General features: G+C 43.1%; 1 protein-coding gene across 10 annotated transcripts in view; it reads right to left on the reverse strand.

Annotated features, from left to right (window-relative positions):
- ZNF532 (zinc finger protein 532) overlaps positions 1 to 26,946 on the reverse strand; it is a 105,863-nt gene that overhangs the window by 23,871 nt on the left and 55,046 nt on the right. For all 10 annotated transcript variants that reach the window (XM_073898105.1, XM_073898110.1, XM_073898109.1 and 7 more), the window contains 4 exons: positions 18,821 to 19,002; positions 14,464 to 14,640; positions 7,939 to 8,101; positions 3,953 to 4,234 (listed from right to left, as the gene is read on the reverse strand). In XM_073898105.1, the coding sequence (XP_073754206.1) occupies positions 3,953 to 4,234; positions 7,939 to 8,101; positions 14,464 to 14,640; positions 18,821 to 19,002 (804 nt within the window). The remainder of the gene's footprint in view (positions 1 to 3,952; positions 4,235 to 7,938; positions 8,102 to 14,463; positions 14,641 to 18,820; positions 19,003 to 26,946) is intronic.

Here is a 26,946-nt window from a genome sequence, read left to right on the forward strand (position 1 = left end):
AATACCACCTGAAAAGCCCCAGAGACGAACGGGCGAACGGTGTTTCAAGCAGGTGGGGCAGGGGCGCCTGGGTGGCTCAGTCAGTTAAGAATCTGCCTTTGGCTCCGGTCATGATTCGGGGACCCTGGGATTGAGCCCTGCATCAGCGGGGAGCCTGCTTCTCCCTCTCCCCCTGCCCCTCCCCCGGCTCACGCGCTCGCGTGCATGCTCACTCTCTCAAATAAATAAATGAATGAAGGGCGCCTGGGTGGCTCAGTTGGTTGAGTGACTGCCTTCAGCTCAGGTCATGATCCTGGAGTCCTGGGATCGAGTCCCGCATCGGGCTCCCTACTCAGTGGGGAGTCCGCTTCTCCCTCTGACCCTCTTCCCTCTCGTGCTCTCTGTCTCTCACTCTCTGTCTCTCAGATAAATAAATAAAATCTTTAAAAAAAATAAAAATAAAAAAAATAAATGAATGAAACCTTTTTTAAAAATAAATGAAATAAACCAGGTGGAGCACTCGCGTTTGTCTAGCGTGCCCCATGCGAGATACAGCTGGAGGAAGGGGGATCAGGGGAGACCCAGCGAGCCGCCGGACAGCTGAGGCCAGTGGGCACGAAACAGTGCGCATTTGGAGCTGCAGAGAGAACCTTCATCAGGCAAAACAGAGTTGCCTGAACAAAGATGGACAACGGGTGGACTAGAAGGTATGAAATGCACGGAGGAGGGAGCGGCCTGGGGAGAAGGAAGGAAGCGTCAAGTCAGGTCGCACACCAAGCTTTTGGCGGCAGAAGCTGGGGGCTGGGGGCAAGCCCGGGTCCCCTGTCGGACAGGCTAAGAGCGCCTGTGAATTATCCAAGAAGCTGAAATACTTGATAAGTGGTTGGATTTGGGGACTGGCACGCAGGCAAGAAACCACAGCTGGAGACAGAGATTTGGAAGTTATCTGCACACATATATGGGAAATGAAGTCACAAGAGTAACTGAAATTTCCCAGAGAGAGAGAGAGTGGACTGTTTCCAGGACAGAAACCTGATGGGTGTTCCAGCAATCGTGAGAAAACCCAGGAGGGAGAGCAGTATTCAACACTTAGGGTAGAAAATGCTTTTAGGAAGACCTGCCAATCATGTGAAATACTGTGGGGGCAGGGGGGAGCGGTGGCAGGTAAAAATCGAGGTAAAGACCGAAAAATGTCCAGTTGCCTTGACAATAAAGAGGTGGGTGTGGTGAGCTGACACCCAAAGGTGGGCAAGGAGGAAACAGGAGTGGGAAAGTGCAGTCAGCAAGGTACCTGCTTGGCCATCGGAAAGGAGGAAAGAGGAAGGGGCAGACAGCAGGAGATGTGAAGTGTGGGGGTTAAATGGAACAGAGGTGACAGGAGTATTCGGATAGGAGGGAAGAAGAAAAGAACGGGAACAGACAAGGAGTCTGTAGGTGGGCTGTCTGGGAGTGCAGCGTTCCAGTCTGGTTCAGAATGGCAGAACTTGATCACTAGTTTCTGACGCACGGTCAGCCCGCTGTTCATTTCACTGGTTTATATGAAGACATTTCTTTCCTTCCCTTCCCCACCTCCCTTTAGTTCTCTCCGGAGGCTGAGTGAGCAGCATGGAAACTGCAATCTAACCTGATCTGCCTCCTTCCAAAAGACAGCATCTCAACTTCTTCAATGCTAATCCTAAAATCCTACTAAGCCCAATATTTCCTCTGGATGAATGGCTGCCTCTAATGGAAATACACACGCTGCGCACAGCGTACCTGCACACACGGCAGGTAGGGTGGGGTTTTGTGCTTCTGTCCTAGAGCAGACAGTTCGGGCTAAGTGTCAGATTTCATCCCACCAAATCTGTCTCAGAGCTGTCCCTTCATCTTATATTCTAGAGCCAATAATTGTTGGATATGCAAGATAAAGGTAGTTTAAAAAAAAAAAAAAAAAAGGAAGAAGAAGAGGGTGCCTGGGTGGCTCAGTCATTAAGCGTCTGCCTTCGGCTCAGGTCATGATCCTAGGGTCCTGGGATTGAGTCCCGCATCGGGCTCCCTGCTCAGAGGGAAGTCTGTTTCTCCCTCTCCCACTGCCCCTGCTTGTGTTCCCTCTCTGGCTGTGTCTCCCCCTGTCAAATAAATAAATTAATTAAAAAAAAAAAAAGAAGAAGAAAGAATTTTGAAATGTTCCAAGATGGATACAAAAATCTCAAATGTATAAGAAATGAAAGCACTGGCCTACTAGATTGAGGTCTGCTCCTGTTTTAGCATTTGTAAAATCCAGTTTGGGTGCCAAGAAAAAAAAAGCCTTTTCCTAGAATCACCACGTCAGGCTTGGAAAGATAACTACAGGTACTGTATTCATAGAGTAGATTAACCAAGTACTGCCCCTTAAAAACTACCCAATATTTGCAATGAATATTCTGAGATGCTATGGCCCACTTGGAGAGCCTAAAGTTGAGATGATTGACATAAGCAATGTGCCACTAGAGTCATATATATTCTGTAAGTAAGTCATTTTTACATGAAGAGACACTGAATTAAGTGTAGTCAGACCAAATAAAAACATGTCAGCCACATGAGCTGCTCAAATAAAATAAGTTATCAATGAGATTGTGAAGTAATGCTTAAAACACTTAATTTAACAAACTTTTTTTAAAGATTTTATTTATTCACCTGAGAGTGAGCGCACGCGCGAGCGCTGCGTGTCCATGAGCATGAGCCCGAGAGGGGCAGGGGCAGAGGGGGAAGCAGACTCCCTGAGTAAGGAGCCTGACGCGGGGCTGACCCCAGGACCCTGAGATCATGACCTGAGCCAAAGGCAGACGCTTAACCAAATGAGCCACCCAGATGCCCCTAATTTAATATACTTTTCAAGGATCTAGTATACACTAATTACAAGCCAATTCCTAGGTACCTTTTACACAGGTTCCCCAAGGAAAACGATTTGGTTTTACTGCCTTAAGTTAAAGCTGTTAAGACGGTTTCTTTAAAAGTATGCTGGGGGCGCCTGGGTGGCTCCGTCGTTAAGCGTCTCTGCCTTCGGCTCAGGTCATGATCCCAGGGTCCTGGGATCGAGCCCCGCATCGGGCTCCCTGCTCAGCGGGAAGCCTGCTTCTCCCTCTCCCAGTCCCCCTGCTTCTGTTCCCTCTCTCACTGTCTCTCTTTCAAATAAATAAATAAAATCTTTTATAAGTAAATAAATAAATAAAAGCATGCTGTATCTAAACCCAATGATGGATCACAGTATATCACTAAGAGAAAGAAGCTGGTATTAGGTGCCTCAGGATTCGGTACAAAAATAATACACCACCTATTTGTATCTAAAAATTCAACCTGATCTAATCAAATTTCTAGGAATTATGGGATAAAGAGAAGCAAATTAAACAATGTCAAAAGGAAACAATTACCCACGTCCAGAAATGTGCACAAATATCTACAGGACATGTAACCCAATTTTTCCAACAAATCAACAGCAAGTAAAAAAATAAAATAGAGGGAGGGCTACTACAGAATAAGATTTAGGTTCTACAAAAATCAAATGCAGTGCAGATTCTTTCTGGATCCTAACTGAAACAAACCAACTTTAAGACTGCTGGAACAATAGTACGAAATTGTCTTGCTGGTTTCGTGAGGTCTAATAATGGGTACTAAAAAAAAAAAATCCCTATTAGTTGGAGATGTGTACTTATTTAAAAAAAGAGAAAGAGTATGTATAAGCATTGCAACTCAGATTTTTCAGTGACTTTGAGTTACAGAGCTTCTCCTGGAGAGCTTAAGGAAGGATGAGGTACCCCTTCCCCACGACCCAACTCAGGAAAGAATCGTATTAAGTCAGACGAATACTCCCAACAGTTTTCCAAACATCCATTCCTCCCGCTCCTCCTTTCCTCCTCATTTGTTAGTTAGCGGCGGAGCCGAGCCAAGTGCTTGAGCGTCGGCGGCCGGCAGGCCCGCGCTCCTCCTTGCAGCCATGGGGGGCTCTTGCTCTTACCTTCCCATGCTCCTTCCTCACGTGGGAAATGTAAACATCTCTCTGTGTGAACAAGCGGTCACACTCCCAACACGTCCAGCCAGGACTGGCTACTTTCTTGGGTTCCATGGATTTCTTCACAGGTGACGGAGATTTCTTTTCCAATTTCTCTTTCCCGTTCAGGGATCTGGTATCCTCTTTGTTTTGATTTGCTGAATTCTGAGTTGCAGGCTTAATGCTCAAAGGCAAGTTTATACCCAAGTTTGGAGGCCCTTCAATACTTTTCAATGTTCCATGCATAGACTATGTTACAAAAAGAGAAGAAAGATCTATCACAAATGGTTACCATGGAGAGAAGCACTTGTAGACCATTCTTAACACGTTACAGATACTCGAAAATGATTTTATATTCATTCAGAAACATTTAATAGAGCAAGAAGAAAACCTAAGCAAAATATATACTTAAAAAGAGACAGAGGGGAATTAACTTTTATGGTTGCTCTAAATTATGCATTTCTAGTTCCAAATAACTTCTGAAAGCTTACTTGCTTGTGCCATTTTTAAATTCTTAAAAAAAAAAAAAAAAAAAGCCTTCCGCATGGAGTCTAAATTATTCCCGGCTGTCTATCCTCCCCCCGTGAACCAGTGAGTCCTCTCTGCAACAGACTCTTTCTGGGGAAGAAGATGCTTACTTTCACACCTACCCAGAGACATAGGACTCGGCTGATGCACGGGTAGGTGTTCAAGACCCCCAGCCAACCACCTTTCACAAACACCTGAGACAAGAGCAAAGCCTTCTCCCTTCCTTTCATACACCTTCCACATTCTTGGGACAATTTTAAGAGTTTCGGTTTTCATTGGGATTTTTTGGGGGTAACGTCAATATCCCTACATCCTATCCCGATCTAACTCTTCTTACTGACACCACCCAGACTTATACAGTAGATACTCAACAAGCCTCTTACAATTGCTTAGCTGCTTATTACATTAACATAACAGCCACAACAGCTATCCCACTTAAACTCGAAGGATTCCAAATACTACTGGGGTAAAATTGGTGCCATTTGATCCTAAAGATCAGTGTGCTTTGTTTTGTTTGTGTTCTAGAAGCAGAATCAAAAAAAAAAAAAAAAAAAATAGGGAGCACGTAAGTCTGTGCCTCAGTGTAGAATTTATCTTTGAACAAGGCCTTCTCATGTTGCCAGCCTTCAGGCTTGAGTCCTGAACCTACAAAACCTACAGAAAGGCACAACGTGACACACATTTCCTCCTCTAGGCTCCTACATCCCATAGATTCACACTGAGTAGATCCCGGCTCCATATTCTTTCCTGAGTGTTTGAGTCCGAAGCGGCTCCCTCAGGGTACTCTCTGTCATATCTTCCCAGGCAAGGTCACCTCTCATCAGTGCCAAGAATTCGCCAACCCTCCTCACTGTCTTGCCCCGGAAGGGAAAGGGGGGGTTCGATAATTTTCTCATGAGCAGGGGTGACAAGTCTTTCCAGAGGATCCTCAAACTGGTCTCTAAAAAAGGGCCTGGGAGGAAAACGTCTCACGTTCTTGGGCACGAGAAAATCTGCGGCGAGGCGAGACGTGATCTCGGGACAGCCAAAAAGCCAAGCACTGCCACCCCACAGGGCAGAGGCTTTGGGGTTTCCAATGGCCTTTTTCAAACAGAAGCCAAGTTTTTACCTTTTTAACCATTTAAAACCCAAAGAAAACAAAACCCAAAATCTTCTAGTAAACTTTTCCTAAGTTTCTAGGCAAATACGTTTTTACGAACTAAAAAGTTGAGGAGAGGCCCATGTACTGAAGTGTTCTTCTGGGAGTCGGCCTTACTGTACTCTAAGAATTACAGGAAAGCAGCAAAAAGTTCTGCCGTGACAAGAGGACCAGGCCATGTGTGCCAAAGTGGGAATTTCTACTTTACATCATTCCATTTTCACATCATGAAGTAAAAGTAATATCGTTCATTAAAAGCAAAGGTCTTTTTTAAATAAAAGAAATGCCACCTGATTCTTTTAGCACCAAGTGTGATATTCCTTAGGTCCTGTAACAACAAATAACTTGAACAATTGTAACTTGAAAAGTCTGCTGTAAATGTAAATGCCAACACGCATACAGGGAATCCCACACAGTGAATAAATCTATACTCTGCGAGAAGAAATGATATGAACTGGATTAAATTAGGCAAATAAAGATCTACGTTTAAATGAGTATGTATGGAGGGCGGGGAACACTGTTCCCACCCTGCTTTTCTCTTAAGTTCCTCCTCACGAAAAACTGAACAGCACAGGTATTAGGTGATATAAATAAACTCACAAGAACTAGTACAGCTCTTAAAAATAAAAACAAAACTAGGGTGCCCCTAAAACTTTATTCCTACCCATCCCCAAACACATAAAGGCAGGATATTTTAAATGTATAGGACATACTTGAGATGAGAATATAAGTGAGTATTCTCACTGTTTTTCGTATCATGTAGTCTCGTAAAGGTTCAGATGAATAAAAACAATTCTTTCGTCCTTGTGGCCACAGGATTTTGCCACTCCTCTTCAGTCTCTATTCTTGGAACCTTGTATTCCTCCAAATTCACTATTAACACAAGGAAGACCCTAACCACAAAGTCGATGACCCCACTTCCAGATGTAAACATGAGTTGCAGAAAGCAAATACCTTAAAAGCCTCTTAAGAAGTAACTTTTCTTTCTTTTTTTTCCCCTCCCACCCCCGTAAAAACTATGTTAAAATATTTGGGTCTAATTCCAATGTCATTACATTTTTATGAGCAGTTTTTAGGGTGTTTTTTTTTTTTCCCTGATCATTCTTAAATATTTGTTGTCAAGATAGTTTCATAATTTTAGTGAAAACCTTTAAAATATCTTAAGAGGATTTTACTGTACTTTAAGTGATAATGATGAAATGTATCTCCCATGCATTGACTCACCACAGGAATGCCACAGAGCCACTACCTTAGCCCGGCCGCCAATGAGCAGACCCTCCAATGAGCAGACGTTAGGTTCTTTGCAATAGGAAGTTATGCTACGTGAGCTCACATATGCTCAACACAGGAAATTTCAAGGATTAACAGTCCATTCATTTAACTAAGATGAGACTAGACTAATTCAGAGACCTGATTTGTTCACCTTTCTTGTATCCCGTATTTAAAAAGAGAAGAACTAAGAGGAAGAGAGATGGAGTTCATGATAATCGGGCCGCCGCTGCCTTCTCTTTTTAAAAAGTCAAGTCACTTTAAGCTCCGAGAGCTGATGGATATTATCTCCTAATCACACAGGAATAAAATTGCTTAACCTTTCACAGCGAGCAGTTAAGAGGCTAGGACTAAGCACTGTCCTTCACGAGCTTAAAAGGCTGTAAAGAGATTTAGGTGCCCCTTTTGGGGCTTGGAGGGTGGGGGTTATCCAAACTGGACATATATTCACTTCATTAACTGAATACTTGCCAGGGGCCAGACACTCTGCTGTATCCTACACATTTTACTGTCAATTTACATGCAACCTTGATAGAAAAAAAGACTAAAAAAAAAAGATCCAGGGGCATCAATTATAATGTAAATTTAACCACTTACTTAGTTTCAAGGGAAAACCTTCATTTTTCTAAATACACCAATATTTACAACGAATTAACACAATTCGTCAGAGTCCCTGTCTATTTCTAAATCCTATACAACACAGATTTCTCAAAAAAAGTAAATTTCACAGTCATCATTTTCACATGTAGGAAAAAAAAGAACCCTAATATATTTTCTTTGAGAATCATTTGTTACTCTGCACTGATCTTTCACGGTATGCAGATTGGGACTCAGGAATAAAAAGCATCAGTCAAGTATATGATGGCAGCATTCTGTAAATTGCTCTGTACCAACAACGAGCATCCATCCCTTCCCTCTACAGCATGCACGCTTTCTCTTCATCTGCAGCTCAGCCTTGACTTATGATCAATGAATGGGTCTGCAATTTACGTAAAGGACACAAGAGATGCGCACACACCTTGATATGGTCCATCATGAGTTGCTTCTGTGCATATAAAAGAGAACAGTCTGGACACTTGAAAACAGACACCTTCTGGTTTTCGATGTGTTGGTCAAAGTGGCGATACAGCAGGGTTTGCAGGGTAAAAACAGTGTCGCACATGGAACACTTATATATTATTCTAAAACAGAAGAAGTGCGTGGAAATGTCAGTCAGCCCTCGTCTCTGAAGCCAAAGGAACTGCTACTTTACATCTCATCTCAAGAATTCAGGTGGCAGGAGCAGCAGAGAACACATAAACACGGTAAAAAGAACAAAACAGTTTAGCTTTGAAACAAACTTTTGGAGGCAACTGGCGTCACTCAAGTGCAGATCGGTCTTAACATTCTGAGTAAAGACGCATTCAACCACATTTGCATAGAAGTCTAAATTAATGACCATTTTACTACTTACAGATCTTATAGCGGATACCTGTGTGTACAAGATCTTCACTCGTCAGTTACTTTAACACAGAGCAAAAGCACTCTTGACTTTTTCTTTTTTTTTTAAAGTATTCTTTAAGAGAAGACAAGGAACGCAGCTGGGTGGTGGTCCCCTAACTTGAAAAAGCATTTGTTAATGAACTAAGTAGGGCTGTTCAGCTCCGATGCCTATGTAAGATCTTACTTGTCCCAAGTTTTCTTTTCGACTTAGGGGCAATTTTACACTTGAATTGCAGTATTTCTCTAAATGTTCTCAACACAGAAAGCCCTACACCAGTAAACAATTATATACCACCCCCGCTCCCCGCCAAAAAAAAAAAAAAGACAGAAATAAAGAAAAAAGAAAATCCGTACCAACTGTTGTTTCAGTTTGCACATCTATTGTGCTTAAAATGGTTTAAAATACTGTCCGTTACATTTCCATACCTGAAGTTACTGCCAAGCAGCCTCCTAAACTAATCCAATAGACCTGAGCCTTCTGCACAATTCCATCCAACCATCAACCCTTCCACTGAAGCTCAGGCAGGAGGGAAAGTACTAGACGCCCCAGCCACCAACCTCCACCCCCAGGGGCTTCGCTGCTCGCTCAATATGCCCACAGTAGGTCCCCTTCCGCCCATAACTGCCCCAGGTCTTCCAGGTCCTCAGGGGAGACCCTAGGGACACCTGTGCCCTTTGAAGAACTGTGAGAACAGGCACAAAGAATCCTAGGGAGTTTAGGAAAATGGCAGAAAAACACTGACTGAAGGTACAAGTCAGAGATGAAAAAAGCAGAGTTGAGATTCCATTTGCTATTTGCACAGCAAAGCCAAAAGAAAGGAATGCTTCTAGAAACCACAGACAGGTCTTTCCTCTCCGGGTTTTCAGAAAGCACATCTCGCTTCATAGTTCTGTCAATAAATGACAGATTTAACTTTTTTTTTCCTTTTTCCACATAGAATTTATAAATTTAATTGGATTCAGCAGCACATGTTTTTACAAGGTCTTGACATATTAGTAACTTAGTGCACACTTGGTTGGGGAGGGGAGGGGATTTTCGAGGACTTCAGGACGTCACCACACGGGGTGCCATCGTTAATTGTACCAAGTGTGATGAGGATGTTCATTTCCTCACTATTTAAAATAGCTTAGAATTGAAAATAGCCCAAACATGCAGTAATGTCAAGTAGTGAAGAGCAACGATGTCATTTTTCACAAATTATGCTACAGACACATACCAGTGAATGGAAAGACTTTCACGGACGTTCAAACAACAGGGAACAAGACAGTATGTATGATACGTCCACATTTTAAGGGTGCAGGAACTGTCATCACCTCTGTCAGCTGACACTACAGGTATTCTTACTGTTTTGCTTGTCTGTACTTCTTGATTTTTCTGGAATTACCACAGAACAACAAGAAAAAAATAGCAGCCTCAGGAAAAGAATGAAGATTTACTAGCTAAGCTAAGAATTTTTCTCAGGATTCTGTTCTTACATTTTTTCGAAAGCACTATTTCACAAAAAATGGTATGGCCCATTTTATTCAGGCTACATTCCTTTGGGGAGGGGTTTTGTTTGCTTTGACTTTTTTTTTTTTTCTGCTTTCCACTGAATAGCAAAGAAGGTATAAAAGAGGAGGTAAACTATTTACTAAAGCATTTTTCTGAGGAACGGTTTGCTGGTATTATATATTGGAACACCACCCCACAAACTGCTAACGCATATAAAGGGGGAAGTGATGACTATATGGCAGAGAGGTCTGGGGGACACCAGCTTGACTAGATGGTGGGGGTCAGCAGCGCCGCTAGAAGCACACACAGGCACTGCCTGTCTCTGATGGAACACAACAAGGAACCTCCTGCCAAGAGTACGTGTCCTGCGTCCAGCTACGAGAAAGCAGCGACGGACGGGGGTCATCCTGAGAATGAGGGGCTGGAAGCCTCTTTCGGATGGCCAAAGACATGAGAGGCGGCGGAAGACCGAGCAACTGTTCCAGACGGAAGAACCCTGACAAGACAGGACGATTAAATGCAAAACATGTTCCTGGATAGATTTTGAACCCGAAAGAAAAAAGAAAAAAGAAAAAATAGACATTCTCTCAACTATTAGAGAAGTTTTAATGGGATCTACACATTGAGCAGTAATGTAATCAGCACGAATTTCTGACTGGGAGGGCTCAACGGGGGTGACATACGTGGGTGACCTTTTTGGGAGGAGAGGCAGAACACACTCCAGTATTTATGTCATGCTGCCCCATTATTCTTCAACGAGAGAGAGAGAGAGAGAGAGACACACACATGGAGAAAGAAATGGTAGGAGTAAATGTCAGGAATGCTGGCAACTGGGGAATCTGGGTGAAGGGATGTCATCTGTAGAGTTTTCCAACTTTTCCGTAGGACAGAAACCATATATTGAGAAACGTTAAAATGGTGCTCATGTTAAAAAGCAAAGCCCAAATAAATGAACCTCACACACAAGAGTTAGGACTTGAGGATGGAGCAAACTCTCCAACTACAATGGAAGAAAACCACAGGAGGGAAGCCAGGCAGGATGGTGAGGCCTGTTTTTACGCAGGCAAATGCTTGGGCGCAGCGTGGTGAGGGAACAGAAAGAAACACAGTGTGGCTGGGCCCCCAGGCTGTGGGAATGGTGGGGGGGGTCCTGGGGAGCTGCAAAGGGCTCTGAAAGCCAAACCTGTCTGTCTGACTGAATCCCACCCTAGCTGCAAGACTGAGGGAATGCTGGGGTAACCAGACTGAGGGGCGGCAGCAGGGGGACTGGAGAGAAGGGGGAGGGGAAGGCAAGGAAAACGAAAGCTACAACCAGGGCGTCCGGGCGGCTCGGTGGGCTGAGTGACCCTTGACCGCCCCTGCCATCTTTCCCCATCCAGGCTCCTGTGAAGGAGCTCGGGTCTTGATCTCAAGAGTTCAAGCCCCATGCTGGGCTCCACGCTGGGCCTAGCTTAATAAAAACCTTAATATAAAAGCCTACTTAGGGGCGCCCGGGTGGCTCAGTCGCTAAGCGTCTGCCTTCGGCTCAGGTCATGGTCCCAGGGTCCTGGGATCGAGCCCCGCATCGGGCTCCCTGCTCGGCGGGAAGCCTGCTTCTCCCTCCCCCACTCCCCCTGCTTGTGTTCCCTCTCTCGCTGTGTCTCCGTCAAATAAATAAAATCTTAAAAAAAAAAAAAAAAGACTACTTAATAAAAGAAAGAAAGGAAGGGAAGGAAGGAAGGACGGGGAAAAAAGAAAGCTAAAACCAAATACCCACACTCAGGTCCAACGTACTGCAACCCAAACTCTCTAGAACAGCGTGTAACCCTCGAAACAAATGTAAAAACAAATGGAACCAAAGATTCTAAGCTCAGAAATCACTACCACAAACCTCCTCCTTCATTACCACTGGCTGAATCCAACTAAGTGCAAAGCACTGTCCTGAGCAACAAACAATCCCCACGCCTCCAACAGGTGAGGTGAGCCATGTCACGGACAGGCTCAGGGAGGAGAGAATTTGCTGGATGTTGCACAGATCCCAGGGCCATGGTTCAAATTCAGCCTCATCTGACTGCAAAGCCTTCCACCGTGCCGCTGTTAGAATTTAGTACATGCCTGACTTCTTAGGGACTAATTCAGAAACGCTCTGTCTCTTATATAATTCTAGATTTTGGAGGTCTCACTTCTCCACTCACAGACATTTAGAGTGGCAAATAAAAGAAAGGCACAAAATAGCAAAAAACCTGCTGTTCATTAGACGTCAAGGAACAGACAAAAACAGACACAAAAGTCTATCACCATGAAATCTAGGAATGGACATTCAAAATGATCTGGAATCTCCCAGAAAAGATTAAAGGGTCTTCACAATTTTCTCGTAAGACAGCAGGGTAACAGCCCGACCACGCACTGAAAAGCAAGAAACACAGTACTGGAACAGTGCCTGGCACATAAGAAGCACTACATAAATGTTAAATAAAAATCTTAAAAAAAAATATAGAAGTGAAATCTTGTACTGTGTGCCTTTCAATTTGACGTGCTAGGACAACAGGACGTTATGGGGCTCTACTTTTAGACCTCATGTAGTCTCTAAAGTAAATGGGGGAGGGTTATTTTTATATTGATCTTTAAAAAAAATTAATGCACACCATTTGCATAATGTTGAGTCATTTGCATAACCACCTGTGAACCAAATCCTGCTAGGAGATTTCAATACCTGAGTCTCCAGTGTAGTCGGGGCTATTGATTTTGGGGGGCTTACATAAACAGAGCAGAGATGGATTTAATGTCCAGAGGAAGCTTCTGAATCAAGTGTAGGCCAGGTAGCATTCCAGGAGGCACAGCAAGGCTTTACAGGAGCCTGAATGGGGAAAGGTGGCAGGGACGAACGATCTCAAGGCCCGCTGTAATACAGTCGGGACACATGGAGCCCGACGTGCAGCCCCTGGGGCCCCAGCCAGGCTGCAAGTGAGGACTCGCCTTGGCCAAGCACTGCCACCCACTGAATGAATGCAGCTGAGTTAAAGTTCACTGGTTTGGCAGTTTTGTTGTATTTCACCTATAATTTTTTTTCTTTTAGTTTTACAATTTAAAACATACTAGTCGATGCCTATCTCTAGAGTTGGTACTTATTAAAGAACAACTGTAGCAAAAATAATTTTAGGAAAATACTGGAACAATTTTTTCTATGCATTACTCAACCTGGAAAATTACTGTTTTAGCTTATCTTAATCAGGTGCTGCCCCGTATTCCTAGGTAACAACTGCTATTCCAGATGTCAGTAATGTTTTATTTATTTATCTGAATAAAGAACCAAATTAAAAACTGTATTAACTGGGGGTAAGACGCTGCCTTAGTGCCTGGAAGCTTGACAACCACGAACAGTGAAGACCTCAGAGTTCACTGAAGTGCGTCTTCAGGGTCAAGATACCAGGTTATATCTGCAGTTTGTTTCACTTCGAGGATCCACAGAGATCAGAGTGAAGGTCTTCTAGGACAGAATTCCAAACTTTATCCTCATGTTTTAGTAAACACTCCTGTACTGTTCCGTCATTAATATTTTCCCAAACTAAATGTTACCATAAAAGCCAGACACACATTGGCATATCTGCACATCTTCCCTCTAATACTTCCTTGATTTTGGAGTTATGCGCAAAGCACACCAATAGCTTTGAGCAGCAAATCTAACCTCACGCAACAATCAAATTCCACGTTGCCATAAATAACACGGGAATGAAATGAGCTTCACCGCGAGCATCTAATCCAGTGCCGTGTTCGCAACAAGGAGGAAATGTGGAAAGGACCAAAGCCACCGAGCCCCTCTGTCAGAGGGACTACTGTGTGCCACACATTTTAAATGTCATCTTTCAGCCTCACACAAACTCTGGGCCATAAGCCCTACCCTCACTTTATGGGGGAGAAAATGGATGTCGAAACAGAGCATGTGATGGCCCCAGACCTCACAGGTGGGGGCTGGGTGGTGGGACTCGGAATCCAAAGCCCACGCTCCCTCCTCTTGGTTAACTGCCTGGGACACAGGCAGGCAGCCCAAGTCTGCTCAAGTACCACTTCGTCATTAAAGACTCAACAAAGCCAAAACTGACAAAGCCAGGAGTAAGATTAAGACAAAAATGAAATCTGCTTTTGCTAATCAAGGACTTACACTGGTTATGAAGTTAAATTCAGTATCCAGTGTTTTAAACTGACTTCATATCATGTTATGACGAAAAGTGTATCCTCTAAGAAACCATGTTAAAAAAAAAAAAAAAAGGAAAGATGACAGTATGTTACAGTTCCCCTCAAACTTATCTGTTAAAATCATCCCAAGAAAAAGAACAAAACTGGTAAGTATTTCACTTGCTTCGTGGAAACCGAAGGGCATAAATGATAAGTGACATTTTTGGCCGGAGGCTTCCCTGGGGAAAGAGCGGACGGGTTTAGGGAGTGAGGAGCTACCAGCTGTCCCTCCTGGAGCGGCGACATCTTCCTGGTGGCACCGTTCTCAGTACCTTACGTTCTAGCCCACAGAACTGCCCCCTCCTCTCAGTCACTGAGAAGGCGGTGGCATAAAGGTCAGAAGGCGGCAGGACTTACTTTGGTTCTCCTATCTTGACGCCGGGATGCTGAGTGTAGGCATGGGAATGTGTGCTTGGGGCAGACTTAAACGCCATAGGACAAATAGGACACTTGTAGAAGACTTCACAGTGAGAGCCCTGGATGTGAGACTTCAGAGCGGCCACGTCAGAGTACACGACATTGCAATGGACACACCTGCCAGGAAAACAAACACGCGGTCGTCAGCACGGGACTATCACACACGAGCACTTTCACTGTCAAAGTCAGGTAAAATGAGCATCTTGTAATGGCCTCCTGAGGCTTCTCAGGGCTTTTAGGAAGTAAGTCTTGCTTTATTTTGTTTTCTATTGATAACAGATCAAATTATTTTTATCTATTTAAGAAGGAAGATCATGAAGAAGAAAAACGAAACTCAAATGGTTTATGTCTTCGGCATCTTTGAAACTGCTGGGAGTAAATATCCAGACTCCAGCGTGTGGGGAGACCAGTGGATTATGGGGGCGGTATCAAGGCCGGGGAACACGGCAAGACCCTAGGACTTGTGACTCTGGAGAACACTCCCACATGCTGGATTCGGACCCCAGGCCCTGAGGTTCCTAACCACCCCCTATGCCCAGATGGCATTGCCAATGGGAGAAATCTTCACTGCCTCAACCTACATGCCATCAACAAAGGGACAGAGAGAACAAATCAGTACTGGCTTCGAAGCCATGGCCACAGTCTCCTGGGACACACTGATGTTGGTCAATGGAGCTGGAGGTAAGGGGGCCTGTTGGGTAGAGAAGGTTAACCACCTAGATTGTCTCCTGGAAAATAAGTTCAGGTACACTTACATTTGTTTTAAGAAATAACATGAATTATAAACTTCTGAACAATCAACATCGCTAAATAGTCTTTCCGGTTAACTTTACTTCTTGAATGTGTGATTAATGTGATTAGCCCGTGAACTGATCACATCTAGTCCTTTGGAAACAAGCTGACGGCTTAGGTACATTTCTCCCCAAGCTCTTCTTTCTCATGCAGGGACTCTCAGCAACACTGATTACATATCCACTTGATGACCTTGTCGTCCTGTGTTCACACCTGAGAACTACCTGAGGGTGGGCTGTGGAGACGCTGAGAGTCTGTGGAGGTAAACCTGTAACACACCTGAGCAGACACGTTCCTGGATGTGAAGGTGGGGGCTGACATGGGGAAGGGGGACTGAAGACAGCAGGCAGCGCTCCGTTACCTCTGCGTGAATTTAAGTTACTTCCATTCCTAGAACCTCCCCTTTGAATTCATGGAGATGCTTCCAAAGTCACATGGAAGTGACATTCTCTGAAGTATATGGGTTCTATAAAGCATGCCGCGTTAAGCTTTGCAAGCATTCCATAAAAATCGTAATTCGTGTGTTAGCATTTTAAATGACTTAAGGCATAATGTTCAGCAGCACGTACATTAAAAAAACACTAAATCATAATAGGAGAATAATTAAGGAAAGCTCCTCTATCTTATCTACTTGAACTATTATGCCACCCAAGCACACTGAAATTATTTTGGGTTAACCTGAACTTGTGTTGTCTTAAACAGGTTACCGATCCTCTCTGGGCCTGTGTCTCGTGTGTAAAAGGAGAACAGTTGAACTCAGTCACTTTTTAGTTCTTCCCAACCCTACAAGCCTGATTCCTACATAAGAGGAGGATCCCATCAGACAAAAATGGATCACTAATGAAACAGAAGGGTCCTCTACAGCGGCACCATAAACAGAAAAATTTTCTCATCAAGGGCAGAAAGGTGGTGTTCAAAGGGCAAAGACCCAAGAAGGGCAAAAAGAAACAAAGAACTAATTCTCTGAAGTCGCCTAGACTGGGGGGGAGATTTAATCTTAAGGAAAATACACCGGAAGTTAAAGGCACATAGACAACATTTGAAGGAGGCCCAAAGAGCACCATAGAGACCAAGGGAAAACCCTCCTTAACGTGAGGAAAGAAAGAGAATTTAAAAACCAGTTACAAAACAGTGAGTTTTGTAAAATATCGGCCCACAGGTGGAAGAAAAGTTTCCGGGGCACAGAGGCCAACAGGAAATGGAAAGACGACAAACAAAGAGAAGACAGAATTTGAAGGGTTCATACAGTATCTTAATGCTACTAAAATCCTGTCTATTAATAAATATTTCATGTACCTGATGTCCTTTGTGTTCTGGGTACCAATCAAGTTTCTCTTCACGTTTAAAAAAAAAAAATTTTTTTTTTTATTGTTTATAGTATACAATCCTATAGACCCCCTTTCGAAATGCAGATCCAATGGATCAAAAAGTAGGAAAATTTATGGAAACCTAGGACTTTTACCAAATCGACCAGGAGCTAGGAGTGACCCCCTCAGTATCTAGGAGATGCGATATGATCAAGAAGAGAAAGAACAAGACACACGGAGTCACAAAGAGACAAGTGAGGCATGGGAGCTCTGTTAAGAGAGCCTTCTCTGACCAAAGAAAAAACAAAGTGAAAACGACTGCGTATAGAGTATTTCTCTATGTGTAGAGCGGGGAGCAGTAACAAGGCCAAGGGGCTGCTAAGTGCCGCCAAGTATGAGGCAGGACCACTACCTGAAGCAGCAGGGAAAAAAACCAAGGTAAAATGTTTTTTCTCCCACCTAAAGAGGTAAACATGAACTACGCAGAATACACACACAGAAGTATTTTTACAGCTCTTCTAAGCCTCGAGTCCAAGAAAAAAAACTATACTAAACACAAAAATTTTTTAAATTCCAAGTGCCAAATTTAAGTAACTCTCTGAATGGGGGGCGGGGGGGGGAGAAAAGCAAGGGATAGGCTTTTCCAACTGAGTTGATTACTTCTAGCCTGAGCGCAGAGCTTGTTTTAATTTAGGAAAGACACCAGGAATAGTGAGAATTGCAGAAGTCCTATTTCCTTTATTCATTCCAGCCTAAGTTTACTTTCATTATACTCAAAAAATAAACATTTGAGGAGTTTGGCATCTGTTAAAAGAACTGCAGAGAGAAAAGGGTGCAGAAATGCTTTCCATTATTAAACAAAGAACCCAGTAATAATAGTTTCAAAACATGGGGTAAGAACCAAGGTATCGTTGTGTATGGGTTTTGTGGAATCAAGGGCACCTTCAATGTGTAACTTTCCTCAGCACTTAGAGCACGCATTTCCATTATCTGTAACACGTGGAGATGGAGCAGGCACCACACGGATAATGTTATAGACAGGGGCACCATGGTATAGAAAGAATATGTGAATTACCACAAAGTGGCAAAACAGCCACAAAAAAACTCCAGTTCTTTAATTTCCAAACCAAACGTTTCCTACTAGGGTAGAAGCCAATGCATTAAGCATTTGTGCGTCACTGGCTCGGAGGCATGTGATAAAAATGGGAACGAAGTCTCTCTTAGGGTTAGAAAAACGGACAGAGCCATTGATGATGCTGTAACCTAAATGTAACTGAAATAAAACCATCAAATTATACCAACCAGACTTCATTTTTATAATATATCATAACTGTGTAGCTAGAAGAAAGCACTGTGTATTAACAGTCTAACATTAAAGTTACAGGCAACCAAACACTTAATTTTAAGATAAACACACAGTACAGTAATACCTCTATTAACAAAGACACTGTGTAGCAACGGCATGTTTTCTTGGCTGACCTTCGTTGGGTCAAAATATAAAAGGCACAGGAATGCATTTCAGAAGGTCACAACGTGGAAGGTAAAGCTCAAGTACATCATCACTCCATGCTCTCTAAATGAACATTAGATTAGCCAGATGTTGTAAAAGACGTTATCTTAGATTCTCAGGGGGCAGTGAAAGGGGCCATTGCTAAGGGAGACGCCCGGATTTGGGTAATGGGGAAGAAGGGACAGAGGAAGGTTACCTGGGGTAGAAGGTTCTTCCACAAAGAGCGACGACGTTAGGAAAGGGCAATCACCCAATCCTTCGACGGGATGAAATAAAAGTAAGGGACCATGCACCCTTTGTTTTGATCAGAGGAGACGTATTAAGAGGTACAGAAATGCATGGTGTTCTTACAGGGGTTAAAATGCAGACAGCGTGACAACAGAAGGATGCTGGAAAGGGTGAAGAAAAAGCTCTAACAGTTCATCAAAGCTGAATGCTGCCACATGCACAGTTTTGCAGAAGGATGGTTTCCATCTACCCTCAGCTCTGTGGGGACCAGCGGGCCAATACCACAAGGATTCAAACAGATCAACTCTACCACACATGAACTAGGTTCCCAGAGGATCTGTTAATTGAGGTATCACTGTATGACCCTGAAAACGGTGTGCAGAGACCCCTCGAAACTCGAAACGCTGTGCAGTTACAAGTGAACAGGCTTTACTTGCACGTAAGCGAACAATATACTGACCGAAAACCAACTCTCCGTGTGTAGTGCAGACAGTTCTTGGTGACGTGGCTCTGGAAGTGCACCGACCTGCAGATGGCCCCACACTCGGGGCAGGTGTAGGGAGATTTGTGCTGATGGATTCTCTGGTGTGATGCATAACTGCACTGGTTAGGAAGCAGCATCTGGCAGATAGTGCAAGTCTTCTAGATAAACCAAAGGGGGAAACAGGGTTGGTCCTACGAAGTATTTTCTAATATGCAAAGAAGCGTGGTTAAAACCCCAAAATAATTGCACATCGCTCATTTCAAATACTGCTAATCATGGATTCTAAGCCCAAGGAAAAAGCAAAACTTGAAAGTTAAACGTTTAATGTAACATCCCTTACTCTGGAAAACAAAAATAATTGGTATTACTATGTAGTCTGGGTCACCCCAAAGCATGAGGTAAAGAGAGTATCAGCTTCAGGTAGACTTCCAATTTTGTTACATTTGCATGTTGCTCAGTGCAGAGAAGAGAATGTATTAGAAAACGTAATCTTGGGGCGCCTGGGTGGCTCAGTCGTTAAGCGTCTGCCTTCGGCTCAGGTCATGATCCCAGGGTCCTGGGATCAAGCCCCACATCGGGCTCCCTGCTCCGCGGGAAGCCTGTTTCTCCCTCTCCCACTCCCCCTGCTTGTGTTCCCTCTCTTGCTGTGTCTCTCTCTGTCAAATAAATAAATAAAATCTTTAAAAAAAAAAAAAGGTAATCTTGAAAATTACATTAGCAAGTCAGCTTTAATGTATAATTACACGTTTACAAGCATCTATCTCAAGAGTAGCCAGTTCCCACAACTCATAAAACACTTTCTTCAGAATAATAAAAATTAATTAGAGACTAATCCAGTTTGTTTCTTTTTTCCTCTTTCTTTTCCCAGTCACTTCATTTACCTGAAATCTAAAATCTGAAATATAGGAATGCAAAAGAATGACCACAGCAATTAGTTGTTGTTCTTCTACTTGAGTTGGTCCCTCAGTGGATGAGCTGGACATTATAGGATTTATAATAAAACCAATGAACTCAAATTCAGATACATAAATTTCAATATTAAACTGAAACTTTATAAAGCTTAAACTCTAGTCCCATATAAAATAAAGACAGAAATGCTCTTTGGAAAAGGCCCTACATTTAACTAATCAGGAAAAACTGAAACACACTAAAAGTGAAACACTATTTTTCATCCCCTTAGATGTAAGCAGTAAACATGGCATATTTTTAAAACACAAGAACAGAAAACTTAAGGTAAATATAAACCTAGGACTTACTGCATCCCCTCCAAAAATAAACCTAACACAGCACAAGATAAAATATATTCAAATTCTAGTTAGACAGTAATGTAACCAGTATCTACTACCTTCTAAAATGTCTAATTTGTACTAAAGTCAGTTAAGGAAATCCTCAAATTACAGACTCTAGCTAAGATTTAAAATGACGTTTTATACTCATGACAGAGTTATAAAATTTTTTAAAGTTTTCTTTTAACCTTTGAATCAAGCCCCCAAAATTAAGGTTTTAAACTTTTGAGCAACTGAAACTATCGAAAACCAGAAATTCGCCTGAAAAATCTGTCCAGTTTTCCTCCTGAAAGAACTAAATACAAATGTTATCCCACAAAATGTTTATTATAATCACAAAATAAGAACATTACAGGCAGCTTTGATGAGGCCAGCATCATTTAAAAAAAAAAAGCATTCCTTTTCTAACAACACATACAGCCAAGGTTAAAACAAGCCACAACAAGGAAAAGCCATCTGCACCTTCATGCATTAGAAGATCCTGTTGATGTCTACACTATCACAGGTAATCACTGGTTCCTTTGAACTCAGGTCTTCTATTTGCTCTCGCCACATGGTCATTAATACCAGGCAGTGAATCATACATCTGCGTTTCCACATGCACCTTAGACACAGACCCCATTCCACTACAGGCCAAGTGATGAGGTACTTTAAATACATGCTAATACAACATCCCATTTGATTCTCATAATGATCTAGGACATAGGTAAGTGAGATCATTGGGAAGCTGTGTATATTTTTTGGACCTGAGAGCTCACTACTTAATCTATTAGAACTGCCTGACCATTATGTTAGGATCCGAGTGGACACCATCTCTACAGCTTCTCTTTTATCTAAAGCAACATGACTACACTAGTTTATAATAGGGAAAAAGAGCAACACAAATAAAGGAAATTCTTAAAAAAAAAAAGCTGAAAATAACTTTCACATTATCTCTTGTCAAGATCTATCAACAAATATCCTTCATGATACATATAAAATTCACAATGAATCATTTAATCTTCCTTGTTGGACATTTATTTATTTATAATACATATATAAACAGTCATGGAAATACTGGTGAAGAGGTTTTGTTGCCAGCGGCTTAACTAAGTATGGAAATGATTCAAGAAGAGATTTTATGAACTACTGAGTGTTCCTTAGGACAGGATTCTCTAACTGCAAAGACTATGAAAACTGTTAGAGTAACAGATACCAACAACAAATACCAACCTTGCTCATACCCGTTTCCTGGAGAGGGGACGTGGTCCCTTCATGACACACCGTGTGGCAGGGCAGTCCAGCCCGTGGGGCTCTGTGAGGGCTGCTGGAGGCCATCCCACCCCTGCCTCCCACCCCGGCCACCGACTAGCTCCATGTATTTGCACTCACCCATCACCCCTTGGCTGAGGCTCCTCACCCACTTTAGACACAGAAGTTCAAGGAGAAAGTGGGGGCCCGGAGGCACTACCGCCCCAAATCAAAATGCGTCCATAGTTTGCAATTACTGAAATGGGAGAATTCAGTCACTGGGGAATCACACTGGATAAAGGTCTTATCTCTATAATCATGCACAGACACTGTATTTGCTCCCACATTTCTCTCTGGGTACCTGCTTCCGCTCCTTGCCTCCATTCCATTCTGAGAAAAAGCATGGTAATTTTCCTTGTGGACATTCTCCTCCTTGATGCTTGTGTTATCAACCGTTTTATGCTCACATGAGGAGTGCCTAGCCGTACTCCCTGGACTTTCTGTTGGTTTCACTCTACCTGTTTTCGATAACACGGTGCTACCCCTCCATCCCTAGACAACGGTACAGCATCTTCATAGCACTAATGAGACTATCCCATTAGCTTCTCTGGGATCCTTTGAATTCACGGCAATGACAGCCGTTCTCTGGATCTGGGGGATATAGTAGCGTGGGGGCAGGCCAGAATTTCTTTGCAGTTTACAAGAATCTGACTTTCCTTCCCTTTTTTTTTAAAATCAAAGGAACTAAAATATATCTGAAAACTCTACATTTCTCTACAAGTTGAGGCTATTTACAAGATGGACAACGCAGTTTAATGCGACAGTACTTAACTGTTTGAATAGAGAAAAGTATACAGTCGGCCCTTGAATAACATGGTTTGAACTGCGTGGGTCCTCTGACATGGGGATTTTTTACAGTACAGTACTGCAATGTAATGTCTCTTCCTTGTGATTTCCTTAACATTTTCTTTCCTCTAGCTTACCTTATTTTAAGGATATGGTATATAATACAAGTAACATACAAAATATGTGTATCTAACAATTGTATATGTTATCAGTGAGGCTTCCAGTCAACAGCAGGTTAGTAGTTGGCGAGGTGGGCACAGGGGATGGGGATTAAGGAGTACACTTGTTGTGATGAGCACTGGATACTGTATGTAAGTGATGAATCACTAAATTTTACTCTTGAAACCAATATTACACTACTATGTTGACTAACTAGAATTTAAATAAAAACTTTAAAATAACCCGGTAGGCTATTAGTAGGTAAGTTTTGGGGGAGTCAAAAGTTATACATGGATTTTTGACTACGTGAGGAGCGCTGCCCCTAACCCCCACGTTGTTCAAGGGTTAACCCATAATAAAATGCACTAAGTGGTTTCATGTGTCTTCTGGCATTTTACTTATATTCAAGTATTTTCAGTACTTTGTTAATAAATGGCTAATTCCTACACTGGGGCATACTCATTTGCTCCGAGAACTGCTACTTTTTAAAGTAAGATACTACCTTTCCATAGTCAAGTAACACGAGAAAGCTACAGGAAGATAAAGCTGAGAAGAAAATCACATTCCATACGTGATAAGTACTCACACTGTGCCTTTCCTCTGCCTTTTCTGCGGCTGGCACGCAGGCGCAGGCTGGGAGGAAGGGGAAGGGGGCACAGCACGGCTCTACTGAGGACTCAGGGATGCTAGGGCTTGGCATCCTCCTTGCATGCCACAGGAATTATCTGGGTAACGAGGAAAGTAATTCTATGTGTTTCAATTCATGTTTTAAGGAGAAAAACTGCCTGGGAAGGGTGAGAAAAGCTAGAGAAACGGGAGTAAATATACCATGTTTGTGCTTACATTTCAAACACACCAAAGCGGGCAGAAGCCTGAAACAGTGGGTCTGAAGGTCAAAACACCGCGTGTTAATAGCCCCTCCTATGCTACATAAACGGTTTCTGGCCCATTGACAGCAGTTTTGTAGTTTTCTGGCTACAGCAAAATTACCCCCAAAATAGTATCAGTAATAATAAAGCACACCAGTCTGCTTTCTGGCTCTCACTTTCATCCCATTTCATGATGAAAACACGGACAGAGCATTTCATTTCAGGTCTCACTCAGACTGGAAATAACACAAAGCAAGATTTATGACAGAAATGACTCTTTCTCCTTTTGTTTCCAAACTGGTGGGTTGTGGTGGTTTTGTCCTCAAATCATTCTGCTCCACTAAAAATTTCTAATAAGAGTTGACAGTTGAGAGAGCAAATTTGCAGAAAGCGGTATGGTCAGCACATATAATCTACTCAGATGATAATCACGGGAGAAAAGGTCGATAAGGCTAAAGTGCAAACTGGGACAAGACTAGTCCGACCAGAAGTTAAATTAACCACTTAGAAGAGCAGGACCAAGAAAGAGTTGTGAGTCTACGGCCAGTAATATTTGGGAGGGGGGGGCGAGGGCATGGAGGTGGGCTCCAGGGTTTCCCGAAGCAGCTGCCTGGGCAGAGTGTGTCTAGAAATGAGGGCTGACTGGGGCTGCTCAAGATAATTTAATACACGTGGTGTGTTGTGTTAATGATGCTCAGAAACTAAACAGAATCAGCAACCCCTGAAAATGAGGACCACTGCAGAAAAGTCACGTCTAGCTGCACTCTTGGAGCAGACCTGGCTAGAACCCAAGAGTCCATTCTCTTATAATTCTTACGGCGCCTGCCATCGTCAAATGCTTTTCTATCCTAGGTTGTTGGCGTGACAAAGCGGAAAGAATAATGAACCGGCTATAAAGAAACCTTGCTTCGAGTCCCCATTGTGCCACTCACTGGGCATTCGTTTCTCCAACCGTAAAACAAAGGGGTTGACCAGAAGACCTGTAACATTCTCTGACTTATGGCTGATGTCGGTTCCACAGGAAGAAAACATTCGACCAGTTAAGAGGTTACAGTATGCACTTCTTGTCTGTACTTGGCTAAATTTAGTCATGGGTTTACTGAGAGGTGAGGCAATGACATCCTGATACATTTTAATATCAATTATTAACAGTACAGTTGTCAGCTCTTAAATACTTCATGGAGAACAGGGAAGCTTCTCCACCCCTCCACCCACTCCTTTTCTGCATGTGCCCCAAAGCAGGGATTATTATAAGCAGATAGGTTGGAATAAAAACCTCCAAGCAGGGCAGATTTACTGGTGTTACAGAGTCAAGTGGTCGTGTGGCTCCATTTTCACGGACTGCTTGGTTCCCCGCGGCTGGGCAGGGAAATGACCCACCCAAGATTCCCTGCCATCCCACCCTCTCCTTCAGCTGCTTGCTGCTCTGGGAGATCGGCAGACATGGGCAGGGCAGTCCAACCCCGGGCTAGGCGTGCCTGTCCCTATCACATGTCAGAGTGTGACAGAATTCCAGGACTTGGACTCTGGCTTGGCCCTGAGCTAATAAACCATACATTCCAACCCAGCTCCTAGCAGAGGCCTGCACCAGCCGGTGTGTTCAGCAAGGGGCCAGTTGTGAATAAAGTGGCACTCCAATTCCCTCTGGCAATCATTACGTTTGTATAGATGGTCCACAGAACATTTGGAAGAGGAGGAGTAACTGGCAAATGCCACCAAAACTTCCTTCATCCCATTATGTTCTCGTAAGTTCTGAAAAGGCTGAACATGCGCATGTGGGGAGACGGTGGGAGGAGATCCAGCACGGGCGGCCACAGTTGGGGTAAAGAGAAAAAGAGACCCTTTGCTAGGTTCCAACAAGCACTCTTGGGAAAATCCCGGAAGGCCCCATTCCAACAGCAACGGGAGTCAACATCTAAATGCGGAGGAAATGAGACATGAAAGGGTAGTGGTGACTGTGCTCAACCGAGAAAAGGCGGTTCCAGAGAGAAAGACTGTGGGGTCTTTGGAGGCTGGGCTCCACAGACGACAAAGGGAAAAGAAAAGATTCACCACCTCATCCCTAACTGCTTTCACAGGTGGGCTAAGGGCAAGGATCTGTGGAAATGTCTGAGCTGGAGGGAAGAGACCAATCCTGGAGCGTCAAGTAGGATGCTGTGCTCCCAGGACACCTAGTTCCAAAAAACAACTGAGAATCATAGGCTGGAAGGCTCAGGCTGAACCTAGTGATGGAATTACGGAATCTCTCCTTGAAGACACAGCAGCTACAAAGGATGTTTAAACAGACTGAAACTTCCGGGAAAAGGGAACAGATGTACCTTTCCCTATTCCCTCCACTAAATAAAACTGAAAACTCCTGGGCATTATATATAAAACAGACACTAAAAGACTCTGAGAAGCAGAGAGAAGGCAGGCTGGCTAGAGAGCTCAGGATCCTAGGAATGACACAGTGATGAGTTCTCTCGGTTTCTTTTTGCCTCATATAACTCCCACATCTGGAGCTGAAGAAACTGGCAACCCAGAAACACCAAAAGGTAGAGACCAAAAAAAAAAAAAAAAAAAAAAAAAAAATCCCCAAGAAAAGCCTGCTATCTATCACTAGCCAAACGACCAGGAGAGGGTCAGGCTAACAAAAGAGAAAACTTTTTAGACAATGACTGCTCTACTCCAGCCAACCACCACAGGAAACACCGTGGCCCCACACCCACCACGCCAAGTCCAGGTGCGGCCCAGACTTTCAGCCTCTTGCAGCTATACTAAAGTTGTCCCAACAGCCCTGCCCGGATGGTGTCAGAGAAAGCCAGCAGGGACCTATCACACCACGTGACAGAGTCCTTCTACCAGCCCAGAAGGTATTTTAAGAAAAATCCCCAAAGAAATCTCCAGGCCCAGATGCTTTCACTGAAGAACTCTACCAAATATTTAAAGAAAAATGAACACTAATTGTACAGTCTCTTCCAGAAAACGGAAGAGAACACTTCTTGGCGCATTATATAAAGCAAATATTAACCTGCCCAAAACCAACCAAAGACAGTACCAAAAAAAATTGAATATAAATGTAAAACTCTAACGTAAAATATTAGCAGATAAACTTCACAATACATAAAAAGAACCATACAGCCTGACTAAGTGGGATTCATTCCAGGGATGCAAGGCTCGTTCAATACCTGAAAACTCAATGTAATTTATTCCCCCAAAACACTGAATCCAATAAATGAGTTCAATGATAAATATAGAAAAATTAACTGTATTTCACTATGTCAGTAATGAACATGTGAGCACTGAAAAATATACCATTTACAATTGTTAGGAAGGAAAAAAGAGCAAAACAAGACATTTGGAGGACTTGTATGATGAAAACCACAAAACGATAAAAGAAATCAAAGATCTAAATAAATGGAGAGGGGAGCCTCGGTGGCTCAGTCAGTTGAGCATCCGACTCTTGATTTTGGCTCAGGTCATCTCAGGGTTGTGGGATTGAGCCCCACCCTCAGCAGAGTCTGCTTGTCCCTCTCCCTCCATTCCTCCCCCAGCTCACATATGTTTTCTCTCTCTCAAATAAATAAATTTTAAAAATCTTTAAAATAAATAAATGTTCACAAGCTGAAAGATTCAACATAGTAAAGATATCGATTCTCCCCAAACTGATATACAGGTTTAACTTAATTCCTATCAAAATCCCAGAAGATTTTGTAGATATAGACAAGACTGT

The sequence above is a fragment of the Callorhinus ursinus genome, unplaced genomic scaffold (genome assembly GCF_003265705.2).
Source record: "Callorhinus ursinus isolate GAN/ISIS: 27379988/994484 unplaced genomic scaffold, GSC_fseal_2.0 scaffold11, whole genome shotgun sequence".
NCBI lineage: Eukaryota > Metazoa > Chordata > Mammalia > Carnivora > Otariidae > Callorhinus > Callorhinus ursinus.